This window comes from Carettochelys insculpta, chromosome 6 (assembly GCF_033958435.1).
Source record: "Carettochelys insculpta isolate YL-2023 chromosome 6, ASM3395843v1, whole genome shotgun sequence".
Classification (NCBI taxonomy): Eukaryota; Metazoa; Chordata; order Testudines; family Carettochelyidae; genus Carettochelys; species Carettochelys insculpta.
Genome location: NC_134142.1, coordinates 73,732,648 through 73,746,497, shown reverse-complemented (window position 1 = coordinate 73,746,497; position 13,850 = coordinate 73,732,648). Strand labels below are relative to the sequence as shown.

At 42.0% G+C, this 13,850-nt stretch overlaps 1 protein-coding gene across 3 annotated transcripts in view; it reads left to right on the top strand.

Moving 5' to 3' along the window:
- FAR1 (fatty acyl-CoA reductase 1) overlaps nucleotides 1–9,558 on the top strand; it is a 90,982-nt gene extending 81,424 nt beyond the window's left edge. For all 3 annotated transcript variants that reach the window (XM_074997336.1, XM_074997334.1, XM_074997335.1), the window contains exon 13: nucleotides 5,220–9,558. In XM_074997336.1, coding sequence (XP_074853437.1) covers nucleotides 5,220–5,382 — 163 coding nt within the window. In that variant the 3' untranslated portion in view covers nucleotides 5,383–9,558. The remainder of the gene's footprint in view (nucleotides 1–5,219) is intronic.
- Nucleotides 9,559–13,850: the final 4,292 nt, after the last annotated feature.

The window sequence follows — 13,850 nt, the reverse complement described above, 5'->3', positions numbered from 1 at the left end:
TGGAAGGAGCAATGTACTGCTGTGTTTTGTCTCTAGCCAGGTAAAGTACAGCAACAAAAGCCAGCTAGAGATCACCAGAGCTCTATCTATTGAGCATTTCTGCTGCCAATTGCTAAGGAAAAGTGAGAAGAGAACTTAGTGTCATCTATTTTCTGGAAGCAAAGTAACATAGTAGTTACAGTTATGGCACTTAGATGAATTGGGTGCTAAAAATAAACAAAAAGCCAATAGCTTGCATAAAGACAGCTTTGACTGTCTTCAGAATCTCGCACATTCACAGATACTGAGCAGCACTGTTTATCACAAATTGTGAATGACTTCCGTTGCCAGTAATTTTTTTGCTGTGTAACCAAAGTCCCGTAATCGCTCCATATATTAAGTTGTATTGTAATTCACAGAACTGTAAATCCTACACAGCTGATTACAAGAACATTAAAATATTTTTGTCCAGATGCAATAGAAATCATAAACTTAGTCATTTTCAGTTCAGCTCTTACAGTTCTTTTACAGGCTGTAATTGTCACTATATGTTTTACGTAAGTGCCTGGTGTGAAGAGGGTTGCTCAGCCAGTCGTTTAAAATGCATGAAGCAGTTTAATCTAACTTGGCAAAGTGACGGATCAGTTTAATTACATCTGCTATAAGAACAGAAGAACATATCTGTCTGTAGTCAGGAAGCAAGATAAAAGTTTTAATCTGACACAAATAGTTATAACTGTTTTGTTTTGTTTTTAAAGGAGCCGGCAAATGATTCACCTGATCTAGAGAGTAAAGTAGTTCACTTGTGTTTGTGCTGTGGGGAGGGGAGTGTTTTGAGCTATGTCTGCAACAGCCATACTAATTGTGCTTATTTTAAAGAAAGAGCAAAAACTGAATGACAGCAGATTAGAGATGCTACAAAATCTTGTATAGTTCAGGGCCACCCATACCTTTGAAAACTATTATTAAAGATGAATAACAATGAAAATTAAGTTTCTTAAAGCTTTGTAAATCACCTGTTGAGATTCCATCCTCAAAGGCTGTGCTTATGCTGCAGGTTTTCTTCTTCTTTTTTTGACTTTCTAACGTGAAAATAAGTAACAACTGAAAAATTACATTCACGCTGCCATAGCATTTTAAGCATTCATTTAAAGGCCCTCATTTTGGGGAAAAAAAGCAATGCATTTTGGGCATGTATCCCACCATGGCTGGCATCTCATTCCCGTAGTAGGCATTGTGGGAAGTCAACAGGAAGTGCAGCGTTTCCTGGAAATGAGGAAATTGTTCCATCAGCTGCTGGTCATCCTTGATCCTGCTTTCCATGCTTCCCTGAGAGAGAAATCATGGCTCTGGGATGCTGTGCATCAGGGGTGTGGTTGACTTGCAGCGCAGCAGCCTCAATATTGAGCTTTCTGTCTGAGTGAACAGAGAGCAGAAGGAGGCATAGGCGAGCTGTTGCCACTTCATGTCCTGCAGGGTCAGAAAGCAGCAGATGCTTCCTGCTCTGTCACAGCCTTTTCACCATGGACCATTGCGTCTGCTACAGCCTTGTCCTGCAGGTATCGGATGATGAACAGTGGCTACAGACCTTTAGGAAGTGTAAAGTCACCTTCCTTGAGCTCTGTGCTGAGTGGACACTGTCACTTCACCACAAGGACACCTAGATGAGAGGTGGTCTCGCCTTGAGAAGTGTGTTGCCATTGCTCTGGGGAAACTGGCTACCCCTGATCAGCAACCACAGGGTAGCAATCTGTTTGGAATGGGGAATGAGGATGAGATTGTGGCTGGCTTGTTTTGAAGAAATGGGGTTGCCTTCCCTGGCTGCCCACCACCACCACCTGGCCTCAGAGTACACCAACTGTAAGTGGCACTTACCAACGGTGCTTCAAGTTCTTGTAGATCACCATGGCTGTTTTATAGGCATAAATGCAGGGTGGTCTGGAAAGGTGCATGATTTTTTTTTAATTTAAGTGATGCATGCATTTTGAGGAACAGTGGTCTGTACAGAAAGCTGCAGGACGGCACTTGCTTTCCAGAGTGCAAAGTAAGTTTGGGAGGGGACTGTAAATGCCCATCATAATGTTAGGGGACCCTGCCTACTCCTTATAGCCCTGGCTCTTGAAGCCTTACACTGGGCAGCTAGACAGCAGCATGGAGCAGTTCAGCAACAAGCTCAGCAGATGCCACAGGATTGTTGAATGCACATTTGGAGGCTTGGAGGCAAGTTGGAGATACTTATATGGGAGGCTTGGCTTACTTTAAGACCACATTCCCCGTGGTCCTGATTACATGGTGTTACCATCACAATCTATGTCAGAGTAACAGGGAGGTATATGCACATGGCTGGTGCACAAAGACAGAGCATCTGGCCGGTACTTTTGAATAGCCAGACCCTGATGCTCTCAGGGCCACCCATAAGGTGGCCACTAATCTCAGAGAGGCCCTGAGGAACACTGAGAATATTTGTGGGATTTGTGGGTGTTTGGGGTTGGATGACTCTCTCATCCACTCTGCCCTTCCAGCTCCTGCTACCAGTGTTCTCCAAACAAGTGTTAAGAATAAGGGTACTCAACACAGCTTCGCTTTCTTGAATCCAGCTGTGCAAATTTGAAACGCAGCAGCAAGGGATTAGGGTTGGGTATTGAAAAGAGAGGGAAGAGGTAAAGGGTGACAGCTGTGTCAGAGACCAGATATCTCCATGCTCAGAGCTGTGGAGGCAGATTGAGTGGTTTGGGAAGGGGAGGGGAGCAGGGAGACATGCCAGGGTGGGTCATGTCATGGCAGTGGAGGTGTCCTGGCAGCAGAATTAATCTGTCTTTGAAGGTGAACATGGGATAACCTTTGCCAATGCTGTTCTTTGGTCTGGGCTATGGAGCACATTACCTCTGTCTGTTCCTCTGTTGGCTGAACTATTCTTTCAGTGTCTTGGCCCCTGAGATACATCTGTGCTACCCTCAGGTTTTGCTTTAGGTTTTCCCTTTCTTGGTGCCATAGTACTGCCGTTTAGTGGTCACAGTTCTCCATGATTTCTTTGAAGATCTCTTGTCTTGACCTCTTCCTAAGCCTCTTGAGATTTGAGAAAGGCAGTATAGGCATCTGTCATTCAAGAGGCAGTTGTTAGAAACGCACGCACATACACGCACAAAGTTAACCCACTGTATCTCATAACAATGTTTGTTTTATGGAGACCTTGTGGGATCCCAACATTTTATCAAAACTGCCTGCTCCACCACCATTTTTAGCCAGTTTCCTGACTCCCCACCCCACCCCCAAACTCCACCTTTCCCCAGAAATGCTTACACAAATGTTGGGAGTGGGGGAAGAACTCAGGGGTTAGAGCATTGCCTGCTAAACCCAGGGTTATGAGCTCAGTCCTTGAGAGGGCAGATTAGATTGAAAAACAAAAAAAAAACAAAACTGTTGTCGATGGTGAGAGGTCCTGTTGTGAGTGCAGTGGATTGGGCTCAACAACCTCTTGAGGTTCCTTCCAGTTCTATTTAAAAAAGAAAAACAGGAATGTACCCGAGATGTGTGCCTCTTGTCAACTCTGCTGTGTGCTCTCCTGCTGCAATTCAAGGCTTGGTTGTGTGTGGATCTTATCTTGGCTGATGAAGAGTTCCTGAGTGCTTGCTGAGGGCTAGGAGCCCAGAGTCCATTCTTGGTTGCAGGGATCCTCATCCAAAGACTGCTGCCCCTGCTGATCTGGACTGTGCTGGGACTCCCCAGTACAGGTATCAACAGGGCTGTTTGGTTCTGCTGTAGACTGTACCCCAGTGTTGACTCCAACTGCTCATAACACGGGCGTGTACGGGGGGGCAGCCGCAGAGCGTTTGCTGCCCAAGCCCTGTGGTATGCCTGGGGAAGCTCCTTTTTACCTTAGCCCTACACTTTTGTGCATCTTTTTTATAACCCTTTTCTCACAGGGAGCATGAAATCGGTTCATAGGTGTCCCCGATCCTCCATTTCCCATGAAGCTGGGAAAAACCTGACTCCTTGCCCCACACACTCAGTAGGTCAAGCAGCTCAGCCTGACTTCAAGCAAGAGTCTTTTTGGAGTGATAGCCACTGTTGGAAGACTGAAACAATGAGGGCAGAGAAAGCCAGCAAAGGTAGTGCAAGCATCCCATGAGGCTGAGGAGAGGGCAGGAAATGGCTTTTGAAATTCGCAGGGCTTGTGGGGGCAGGGCGCTTTCCGCTAACCTGTGCGGGGACTGGGGGGAAGCAGCAGAGCTTAAAATGCAGACAAGCTGGGGAAAAGCCATTTAAAATTCCTAGGGTTGCAGAGGGTGCTGGTGGTTTTGGTTCACCTGGGGGCAGGAAAAGCATCTGAGTTCACAGTGCTGACTTCCTGGAGAAATGCCTTTCAGAATTCCTGGGGCTTGTGGGAAGGTATGGGGAGGGCATCTTATGGTCACTTGGGAATGAGGTAGAAGAGCCCACAGTGCTGACTGGAGTGAGTACCTACCTGGGCGTGTTGGAAGCCTCTTGAGGCTAGTGAAGTTGACAGTGCCTGTGCTTGTTTCACAAACAGTCATTTTTGACTTGTGGGTGGGGGCAAAAGTCATTCACGGAGCTGGAACAATTATTTCGAGGGGGAAAACCCTCTTATCTTGATTTACGCTCCTTGGCTGTGTGAGTGCTTTGGGCTTTTTAAGAGAAAAGGGGTGTTCCTGTGGTGAGGAGTTACCCTTGTGTAGATGAGCACAAAAGGAGTAAGTCTGAAGTTGTAGTTGAATTCTAAGACTCCTGAAGCTGGAAAAAAAGCACAATTTTTTTGTCAGTCACAATCAATACTGTGTATGCTGAGTCTGTTAAGGAAATAAATGTGGTGAGATGTCTTTGTTTATTTATTTATTTGTATTTTGATGGTTAAATGGAAACTAAGGATTAGTTTTCTCAGAATACATGAGGAAATGACCATGTGTTGGAATTGAATTTGCTTGATATCACTTTACTGTTGACACATTTTCTCTTCATTCTGTAATACAGTTTCTAACCCACTTATGTGACTGGCTTTGCTTTCCATTCCTGTCGAGTCCCTTTCTTGATTAAGTCTGGGCCCAGCCTCTGGAATTCATTCAGTTAATTTGGCCCACAGTGCAATTTAGGGTGTGAGAAATGTGGAATAACTTAAATTCCATAACAAGTTAGAGATTGCATCTGTGTGTCATCTTTCATCTGTAGCACTTGGTGTTTTCGCAACACTTAACAATTTTTACTTTTCCTTAATTTTTTCCCAGGTTAAGAAACATACGTTATGGTTTCAATACAATCCTTGTGATCCTGATCTGGCGTATTTTCATTGCAAGATCACAAATGGCAAGAAACATCTGGTACTTCGTGGTTAGTCTGTGTTACAAATTCCTCTCCTACTTTAGAGCATCCAGTACTATGAGATACTGAAGAGAAGACTTCTAGCATTAGTAAATCTATGCATATGGTGGTCTAACTGCACAAAGCCTGTAAATGTACTTAGTCATTTCATCTTTTTTGTAAAAACATGAAATCATCTTCAATCTGGAGTGTGAAATATACAGTACGGTATATGTAATGTTTAATTGTGTATTCCATGAAAACTTAGAGAATAAAATAGTTAAAATACTGAACGAAATTGTCATTAGACAAATGTGTTAGCATTACAAACAAAAATTCACAGCAAGTTTAAGTCTTTGGCCTGGGAGAAACATTTGAACCTCTGACCAATATAACTGTGCGATTTTGGAATGCATTTGATCGAAATCTGCCTTAACTATTAACTTCTTGTTTTAATTTTTATTGTAAATAGGCACATTCAGTAAGAATAAAATATTGACTCAGTTGGTAGACCTATTTGTGACTTTCCTGGATTAGTAAATTTTATGGGCTTGAAAAGGATTGCGTGATTGAATTTTTAACATTACTTCTGGCTCCTTATATTCTACTCTTGATTTTTATCATCTTTCCCTTGCTTCCTTCCTCAAAGATTGGAAAGATATGAGAACTCCTTCACTAAAAGAAATGCATCCTCTCTATTGAAAATCTTCAAAATTCACACACCAATTAATTCTACACTTAGCTATAACCATAAAACTCCCACTAAATTTAGTGAGAACCATTTCCGTATCTGAAAGCAGAATCAATGTTTTTGTTGAAAAAAGAAAGAAAACACTGAGAGCACAGAAATGCAAGTTGTTGAACTTCTTAGCCCTAGATGATGGCTAGAAGAGGAACACAGAGACAGTGCTTTATTAATTACACACCTGATTCAAGAATTGCCATGTCCTTTACTACGTTTTGTATTAGTCATAAAATATTTTTTAAGTTCTGGTTGGCTAAGACCAATTGTATACTCTGTCAGAGATTAAAATGGTTTAGCAAGATATGCTATCTCCAAGAGTCAATCTCAAAAAAAATAAAAATTGTCTTGGTAAGTGAAAAATTGAAGTTACCATACTTGTAAGAAAGAGGAGAAAATCCAGCACAAACCTGAATTTCACAGGGGAGGTAAGGGAAAGATGAATCCTGCTTGAAAATTAAAGTATAGTGGACCCTCGCTTTACATGAACTCGACTTACGTGTGTTCACATTAATGCAAGTTGAGTCTGAGGGAGCATTTATAGTTCACCTCCTCCCATCTTTGCTAGGATCAATTCTGTAATTTTGGGGGCTATTTTTGGCAACCAACTTTGCAGAAGATCTGCTTGGAAGAAGCCTCTGAAAAGCAGCCATGAATGGGGAGGGCACCCTGGGGCTGCAGTGCTGGCATGCCACTTCTGCTCTCCTTGGCATGAGGCAGTACATGGGGCGCAGTCCAGGAACCCAGGAAGGTTGATCCTGTTCCCCACCTCACCCTGCCTGTGCATCTCTCAGGTGCTGGAGAGATTGCGGGGCTGCTGCTGCTGCTGAGCAACATACTGCTTTGAACTGAGCCTCAACTTCATGAAGTAGGAATTTTAACATACTTCTCACTTGATTATCCCAGGATGTTGCTGCTTGGTTGGGGAAAGCCACTTCTCTCCTAATAAGAAAAGCAGGGCACAGAGAACCACTGCAGCTCATGGACTCAGAGCATACTTGGCAAAGGTGGATAATAACACAAGTGAAAACCCTGGACCTTGCCCCCCCCCCCCCCCCCCCGCTTACCTGCTACACCTGTGCTGCTGGGTGCACAGCAGAACTAAGGACAGCAAAATAGGGGATAAATTCCATTGTGGTCCCAGGCATCAGACAGCGGCAAAAAAACCCTGGCCCTCCTGCTGTTCTGGAAGCTCCAAGGAGGCTGCTGTTTTGCTCTGCTTTTGTTATTAGGAGAGAAGTGGCTTTCCCCAACTGAGCAGCAGCATCACTAGTAAATCAAGTGAAAAGTACGTTAAGGGGCATGTGTGGAGAAGGCTTATCTCTAGGGTAGTTAAGCTTAATTGAGAGCAATTTGTAAAGTTAAAGGTATTTCACAGGCATGTCACCAGCTGAAGGGAGCCAGGAAATTGACCAACCCAGTCGGTCAATTTCCTGACTCCTGCAAGCCCAAGGGAACCAGGATTCGTTCCCCTGACTTGCTCCAAAATTTGACTTATGTGGGAGTTGCAACCCTCGCATAACTTGAGGGTTTACTGTACATCCTAAATTAATTTAATTCACAATATTCAGTAGCGAACTCATGCCTAAAAGTGAGGAAACCTTTCTGTGTATCAGTTTTGTTTTAGCAGCAGAAATACATGTTGAATGGCAAGAAACCTGAATGTTGTTTTAATGTAACACTTGAATTTTACTTTAAAACTTAATTGCCTACAATTTTATATTAAAACATTTTTAACACTGCTTTAATTTGACACACTGACATGCATGCCCACGTGATATGTTCTAATTAAAATGTTTGTGCTGTATTTAAATCCTGTATGTTTTTGAATACATCTGGAAAGGTAAATTTTGAATTAATATGAAAACTATATAAAACACATATGTTTTCATGTCCCTTTTGAACAGCTTTTTTTGCTGTTCTTGTTAAAAGTTAAAGAAAAATGCTTTCCTTCACTTGGGCATATATCTAATTTTGAAAGAACAGATGCTTACACTCTGTTAAGTACTTTAAACTACCCCTCCTTTTGAAGATACTTTTGTATATATTCTTTGCAGTGATACAAAGCTATCATGGTCTAGAACAGTGGTCCCCAACCTTTTCAGTAACATGGTATGCTTCAGTGAGGCAAACAATTCCACGACACACCCATTTTTTTCAATTGCTCATACACATCCCATTTATTTATTTACTATGTTTCCAGTCTTAGCTAGAAAGGTTTACAACATAGTAGTGCATACAACAAGCTAAAGAGGAATGGAATGTTGAGTAATCAAGTACTGGATTACTCACAGGGCTCCTGCCCACCCTCCCCACTTGCCACAGCAGGGAGAGATGTGGGTTCCCCAATGGGCTGGGAAGCAGCATTTCAGCTGCCTCGTGGCATGAACAAGGTCCTACAGGGTTAGCATTTCCCATCACAGCAGCTTTGCAAAGAACCACCGGGAGAGGATATTGACAAACCCCGCACCAGCTGGAGCTCAAGTTGAAAACCGCTGGTCTAGAACCACACCATGAAGTGAGAGACATTTCCAACAGTTGGGGCTGATGTGATTTAAGGTGTTACACTTAGCTGTGACAAATACATTAGGAATATTACAGTTGTCTTCCTGTGCATCTTTTATGGGACTTGAAAATATGCTGTTGGGAAATGTAGATTATTTTTCCTGCAGAAAGTGCCTCAGATGACTTAGCTTTTTCCATTGTTGGTATTTTGGTGAACTTGAAAAAAGGCATAAATGTATCAAAATTTTGAAATTTACAGTTAAACACCCTTTTCTCTCTGCAACCATAACTTGTTTTTAACATAGTTCCTTTGATAATTCCTTTAAACTGAGTAGCTGAGAACTATGAAGCCATTGAGTTGATTTTTCTTGTCCATAATACTCTTTAAAGGAATCTGTGATACTGAAAGAATAAATTACTGAAGTAATTGCATTATTTTGAGCATAATGATTGCTAATCTTTCCTATATGAACTTTACCATTTAAAATCCCTAGGCATTTCTTTATAATTTGACCTGTGTGGATTATTATTTTTGTTCATACAAACTCATCATCACCCTGTTGAATTCATGATAGTCACTTTTCACATTAAGTATGTTTGTTTTGTCATTCCACATGAATTATCCATTAAAATTATATCTGAAAGCACATTTTTCCTTATAAGATACTGTATTTTTGCTGTTTTTCATATTCATGTTTGCGGTTTTCTGTTTTCAGAACTGTAATGAGAACATACTGGATCTACATTTTAATACCATAAGATTAATATGTTCTTTAATTCCTAAATAATATCTGACAAGTTAAGTAGGAGGAAAAGCAATCTGAAAACAGATGGTTATTAAATGGGTATTCCGGAATTTAAAATATGGGACTAAGGAAAAAGTGCTTTTTCCTATAATGGGATTTTCTGCCATAGGAACAGATAATATAAGAAATGTTAAATCTGTAAACTTTTATAAGACATAAAAAGAAACGTTGGGTGCCTGCCATTTGTAAATCAAAAATAAACAAATCCCTTAAATATGTAGTTTATAAGATTTATTACAACTTCATATACTGAAGTTCTCAAGCTTTGAGTTAAATTGTGTGGAATACTTAACTGAAAATAGAATAACCTTTAATTCTCTAAATCCTATCTTAATAAGCTCTTTGGAATTACATATGATTTTTTTTCTTTATCGGGTAGACTTGCTGTATCTCAAATATGCCTCTTTGTATTTAAGAAGACACGGCAGAAATTGAAGATATTTATGATGTGGTACTAAAGTGCATAGCTAGGAATATTGTCATACTGAAGTTTTTTTTACAAAACATGAAAGCACTCCTGTAGCACTTCAACGACTAACAAAATAATTATTCAGTGATGAGCTTTCGTGGAACAGACCCACTTCAGATCTGGAAAGAAGTGGGCCTATCCCACGAAAGCACATCACCTAATGAATTATTTTGTTAGTCTTTAAAGTGCTATAGGAGTGCTTTCATGTTTGCTGGTAATCTCTCTCTCTGTTTATACACACACAAGTGCCTGAATTCTTCCTTTTGCAGATAAAAAGGTGATGATTAGAAGGAAAATGTACCTAAGGATGAAACCGAAGAAAATTCTAGTTTGCACCACTAGTTTATCCCAAGCAAGGATTCAGTATACTGTGTTTTCCCAATAACCTTTTTGCTTTATGTTTGCATGAGTAAATTGCAATCACTGCATCATAGAGATGGAAAACGTAGAAAATATGAGGACAATGCAGGAGGAAGTGCAAAACTGTGTTCATAACTTACCAGCGCTGAGAAGATAGTCATGCCTGTTTTCACATGTCCTTTGAAAGACTATGCTGGTAAGTGTGATAGGTTCAACTTTATTTGTTAATATTTGAAACATGCACACTTCTAATATCCTAAAAATGAGAACAAAGGTAGGAATGGAGGCTAAAAATATTGGCATTGCAGGAAAATGTAAACATGAACTTTCATAGCCTTTCTTCATAAATTATTCCTGGTCTAGTATTAATGTACAGGAATGACAGTATGGGACTGAAGTATATGTCAGGTCTAAGGAAAAACTAATCCTTTTTTACAGTATGGAAACAATTTTAAGTTAGTGTTCACCATACTTATAACTTGCCAGAAGCTAAGCAGTAGCTCAGTACACAGTTAAGTGTGAATCACTCACTCTTGCTTTGAATTAGCAGTGTCGTGATCGGTATGGGAGAGGGAGAAATAGGTTTATAGGGCATAATTTTTATTCCTTATAACTTCATGCTTTTCTTAAATTTATTGTAGTGCCCCTTGCAATACTTCTAGTTTGGCTTTGTCTGTTTGAAGAAGCTTGCTCTTTCTTTTGTCTGCTTCAGATGTCTGACTAAATAACCACGAGTCCTATTTTTCTGTCCCCTCAAGGTAAATGTTAACTGTGCTTCCATTTTAAGGATTTATTTATAAACTCAAACCCATTTTTCCTAAACACTAACTTGTTACTTTTTTTTGGTATGAGGCTGGCAGTCTATCTGGTTTTCTCTTCTCTGTGACTCATTGAGAGATGATCAGTAATTATGCTGCGTCTTGTCTTTTCACAATGGCTAAAACCATGACAGCATGAGCAACGCTGGGTGCGCTACTCTGGGAAATGGAAATAGTGACTAATTAGTGAGGTTAGAAACGTACTGAAGTGAAGTTGAAAGCATTAAGAATGTTGATTTGAATGCCATGTGTGGGATTTTTTTCTTAGTTCTTTTTACACCTTGTCAATTTAGAATCCTAGAATCATAGGTGATCTAATACAGTGATTAAATTATACTTATTAATCTCTTACATCCTGTCATCAATAATACTTCCTCTCAGCAATACATTTTCATGTGTTTTGTATAGTAGTCACATTTAATTGTGGGAGGCACTGTACTGATGCCAATAGTAAAAATGTCTATTTTTAAGAGTGTATATAAAGCATTTCTTTAACCATCATAGTCAGCTTTCTGTAGCAGTCTAAGGAGCGAAAACTAAAACACCAACATTGAGGATAATCCAGTCTCTCTCCTTTTTTGGAAAGTGACGGAGAAGTTGGCCAAAAAATCTAGAATTATAATAATTTGGGATTGTGGGTATGTGCTTGATCTCCATGGAAAGAGATGAGGCACGTAAACCATCTACTGTTTCTTCCCACTTACATTATTGAATTGTTTGTGTGTGACCTAATAGCTGCGTCTACACGTGCATGCTACTTCGAAGTAGCGGCACTAACTTCGAAATAGCGCCCGTCGCGGCTACACGCGTCGGGCGCTATTTCGAAGTTAACTTCGACGTTAGGCGGCGAGACGTCGAAGTCGCTAACCTCATGAGGGGATCGGAATAGCGCCCTACTTCGACGTTCAACGTCGAAGTAGGGACCGTGTAGACAATCCGCGTCCCGCAACGTCGAAATTGTGGGGCCCTCCATGGCAGCCATCAGCTGGGGGGTTGAGAGATGCTCTCTCTCCAGCCCGTGCGGGGCTCTATGGTCACCGTGTGCAGCAGTCCTTAGCCCAGGGCTTCTGGCTGCTGCTGCTGCAGCGGGGGATTCATGCTGCATGCACAGGGTCTGCAACTCGTTGTCGGCTCTGTGTATCTTGTGCTGTTTAGTGCAAGTGTGTCTGGGAGGGGCCCTTTAAGGGAGCGGCTGGCTGTTGAGTCCGCCCTGTGACCCTGTCTGCAGCTGTGCCTGGCACCCTTATTTCGATGTGTGCTACAGTGGCGTGTAGACGTTCCCTCGCTGCGTCTATTTCGATGTGGTGCCGCGCAACGTCGAAGTTGAACATCGACGTTGCCAGCCCTGGAGGACGTGTAGACGTTATTCATCGAAATAGCCTATTTCGATGTCGCCACATCGAAATAGGCTACTTCGATGTAGGCTTCACATGTAGATGTAGCCAATGTGACCCAGTGACTTCCTAATAATACTTCAGTGGCACTGTGCACTGGACTTCACATGCAAAATAAATAACAGCTAGAAGGTTGCAGTAGTGCAAAAATTGCTAAAATTATGGTACAAGTAAGGCAAGGTTAACACACACCCCTTTGGAATCATTGTTTAATCTCCTAGGCTAACACATCTGACAGCAGTTATTTCAAAATAACTTTTTGAGCGTGTACACTATGCACATGCTATTTTGAAATAAATTAGAAGTAGCTGGAGCGTTATTTCAAATTTCATAAACACCATTGCGGGAGGAATAACACCTATTTTGAAACAGGCACAGGTAAGATATGGAATAGTGCTGTTTCAAAATAAGCCGTAATGGCATCCAATGGCATGATTTTGCAATAGGAAGTAGCTGCCTCTACATTACCCCTCCCTTTCAGAAGGGGCATGTAAATACAGCAGATTGAAAATGCTAATGAGGTGCTGGTATGAATATTCAATGTCTCATTTGCATAAGTGTGGCCGCTTGCTGCATTGACAGTGCTGCTTTTGAAATGCAAAATAGCTGTGTAGATGTGATTCCTTCAAAAGGAAGCCTCACTATCAAAAGCACCCTTCTTCCTGAAAAAAAATTACATTTGCATGCCCCTTCAGAAAGGGAGGGGTAGTGTAGATGCAGTCCGTATGTGTCTAGATGTGCTATTTTGAAATACTGGGTGCTGTTTCAGAATGCATTCTGGGCTGCGGCCACAGTACAGCAGAATTTTGAAAGGTGACATTTCGAAATCCACACTTGGAAAGTTCGCCTTTTGAAAGACGGTGACCACGCACAGAAAGCGGACGAGGGCGCGATTCATCCTTTTGAAAGAGACCCTTTGCCCTTTCGAAAGCATGACTGCACAGCGCTGGGCTCCCTTTTCAAACAAAGGAACAGGAAATGGTGCAGATGGGGTCGCATGTTTGACAAGCCCTCCTGGGAGCCATGGCGAGCTGCAAACACCTTCCCTCTGCACAGGCTGAGGGCTCAGGCTGGCTGCAGCATGTTCCAGCAGATGCACCTGCTAAGCTCTGCTTAGGTAGGTCACCATAGATGCCCAGCAGCACCCCAATGGGGAATTTCTCCTGGCTATGGCCAGCCTGCTTGTGGCTGTCCAGCAGTGACTCCAGCTGGCTAACCGCATCTCTGCCTTACTGCACACCACCCCCCATGGTGCAAATTGTGCACCCCCTTCCTTGGGTCTGATGGCACCTCTGGCAGTATCCCACCAGTGGTGAGTGGTGGGACTGTCTCATAATGCGGGACTGGGGCAACGAACCCTGGCTGCATAATTTTTGAATTACTAAGGCCATGTTCATGGAGCAATGCCACTGGCTCACACCTGCCCTCCAGCACCAGGACACATGGATGCTGCCCCCACTTCCC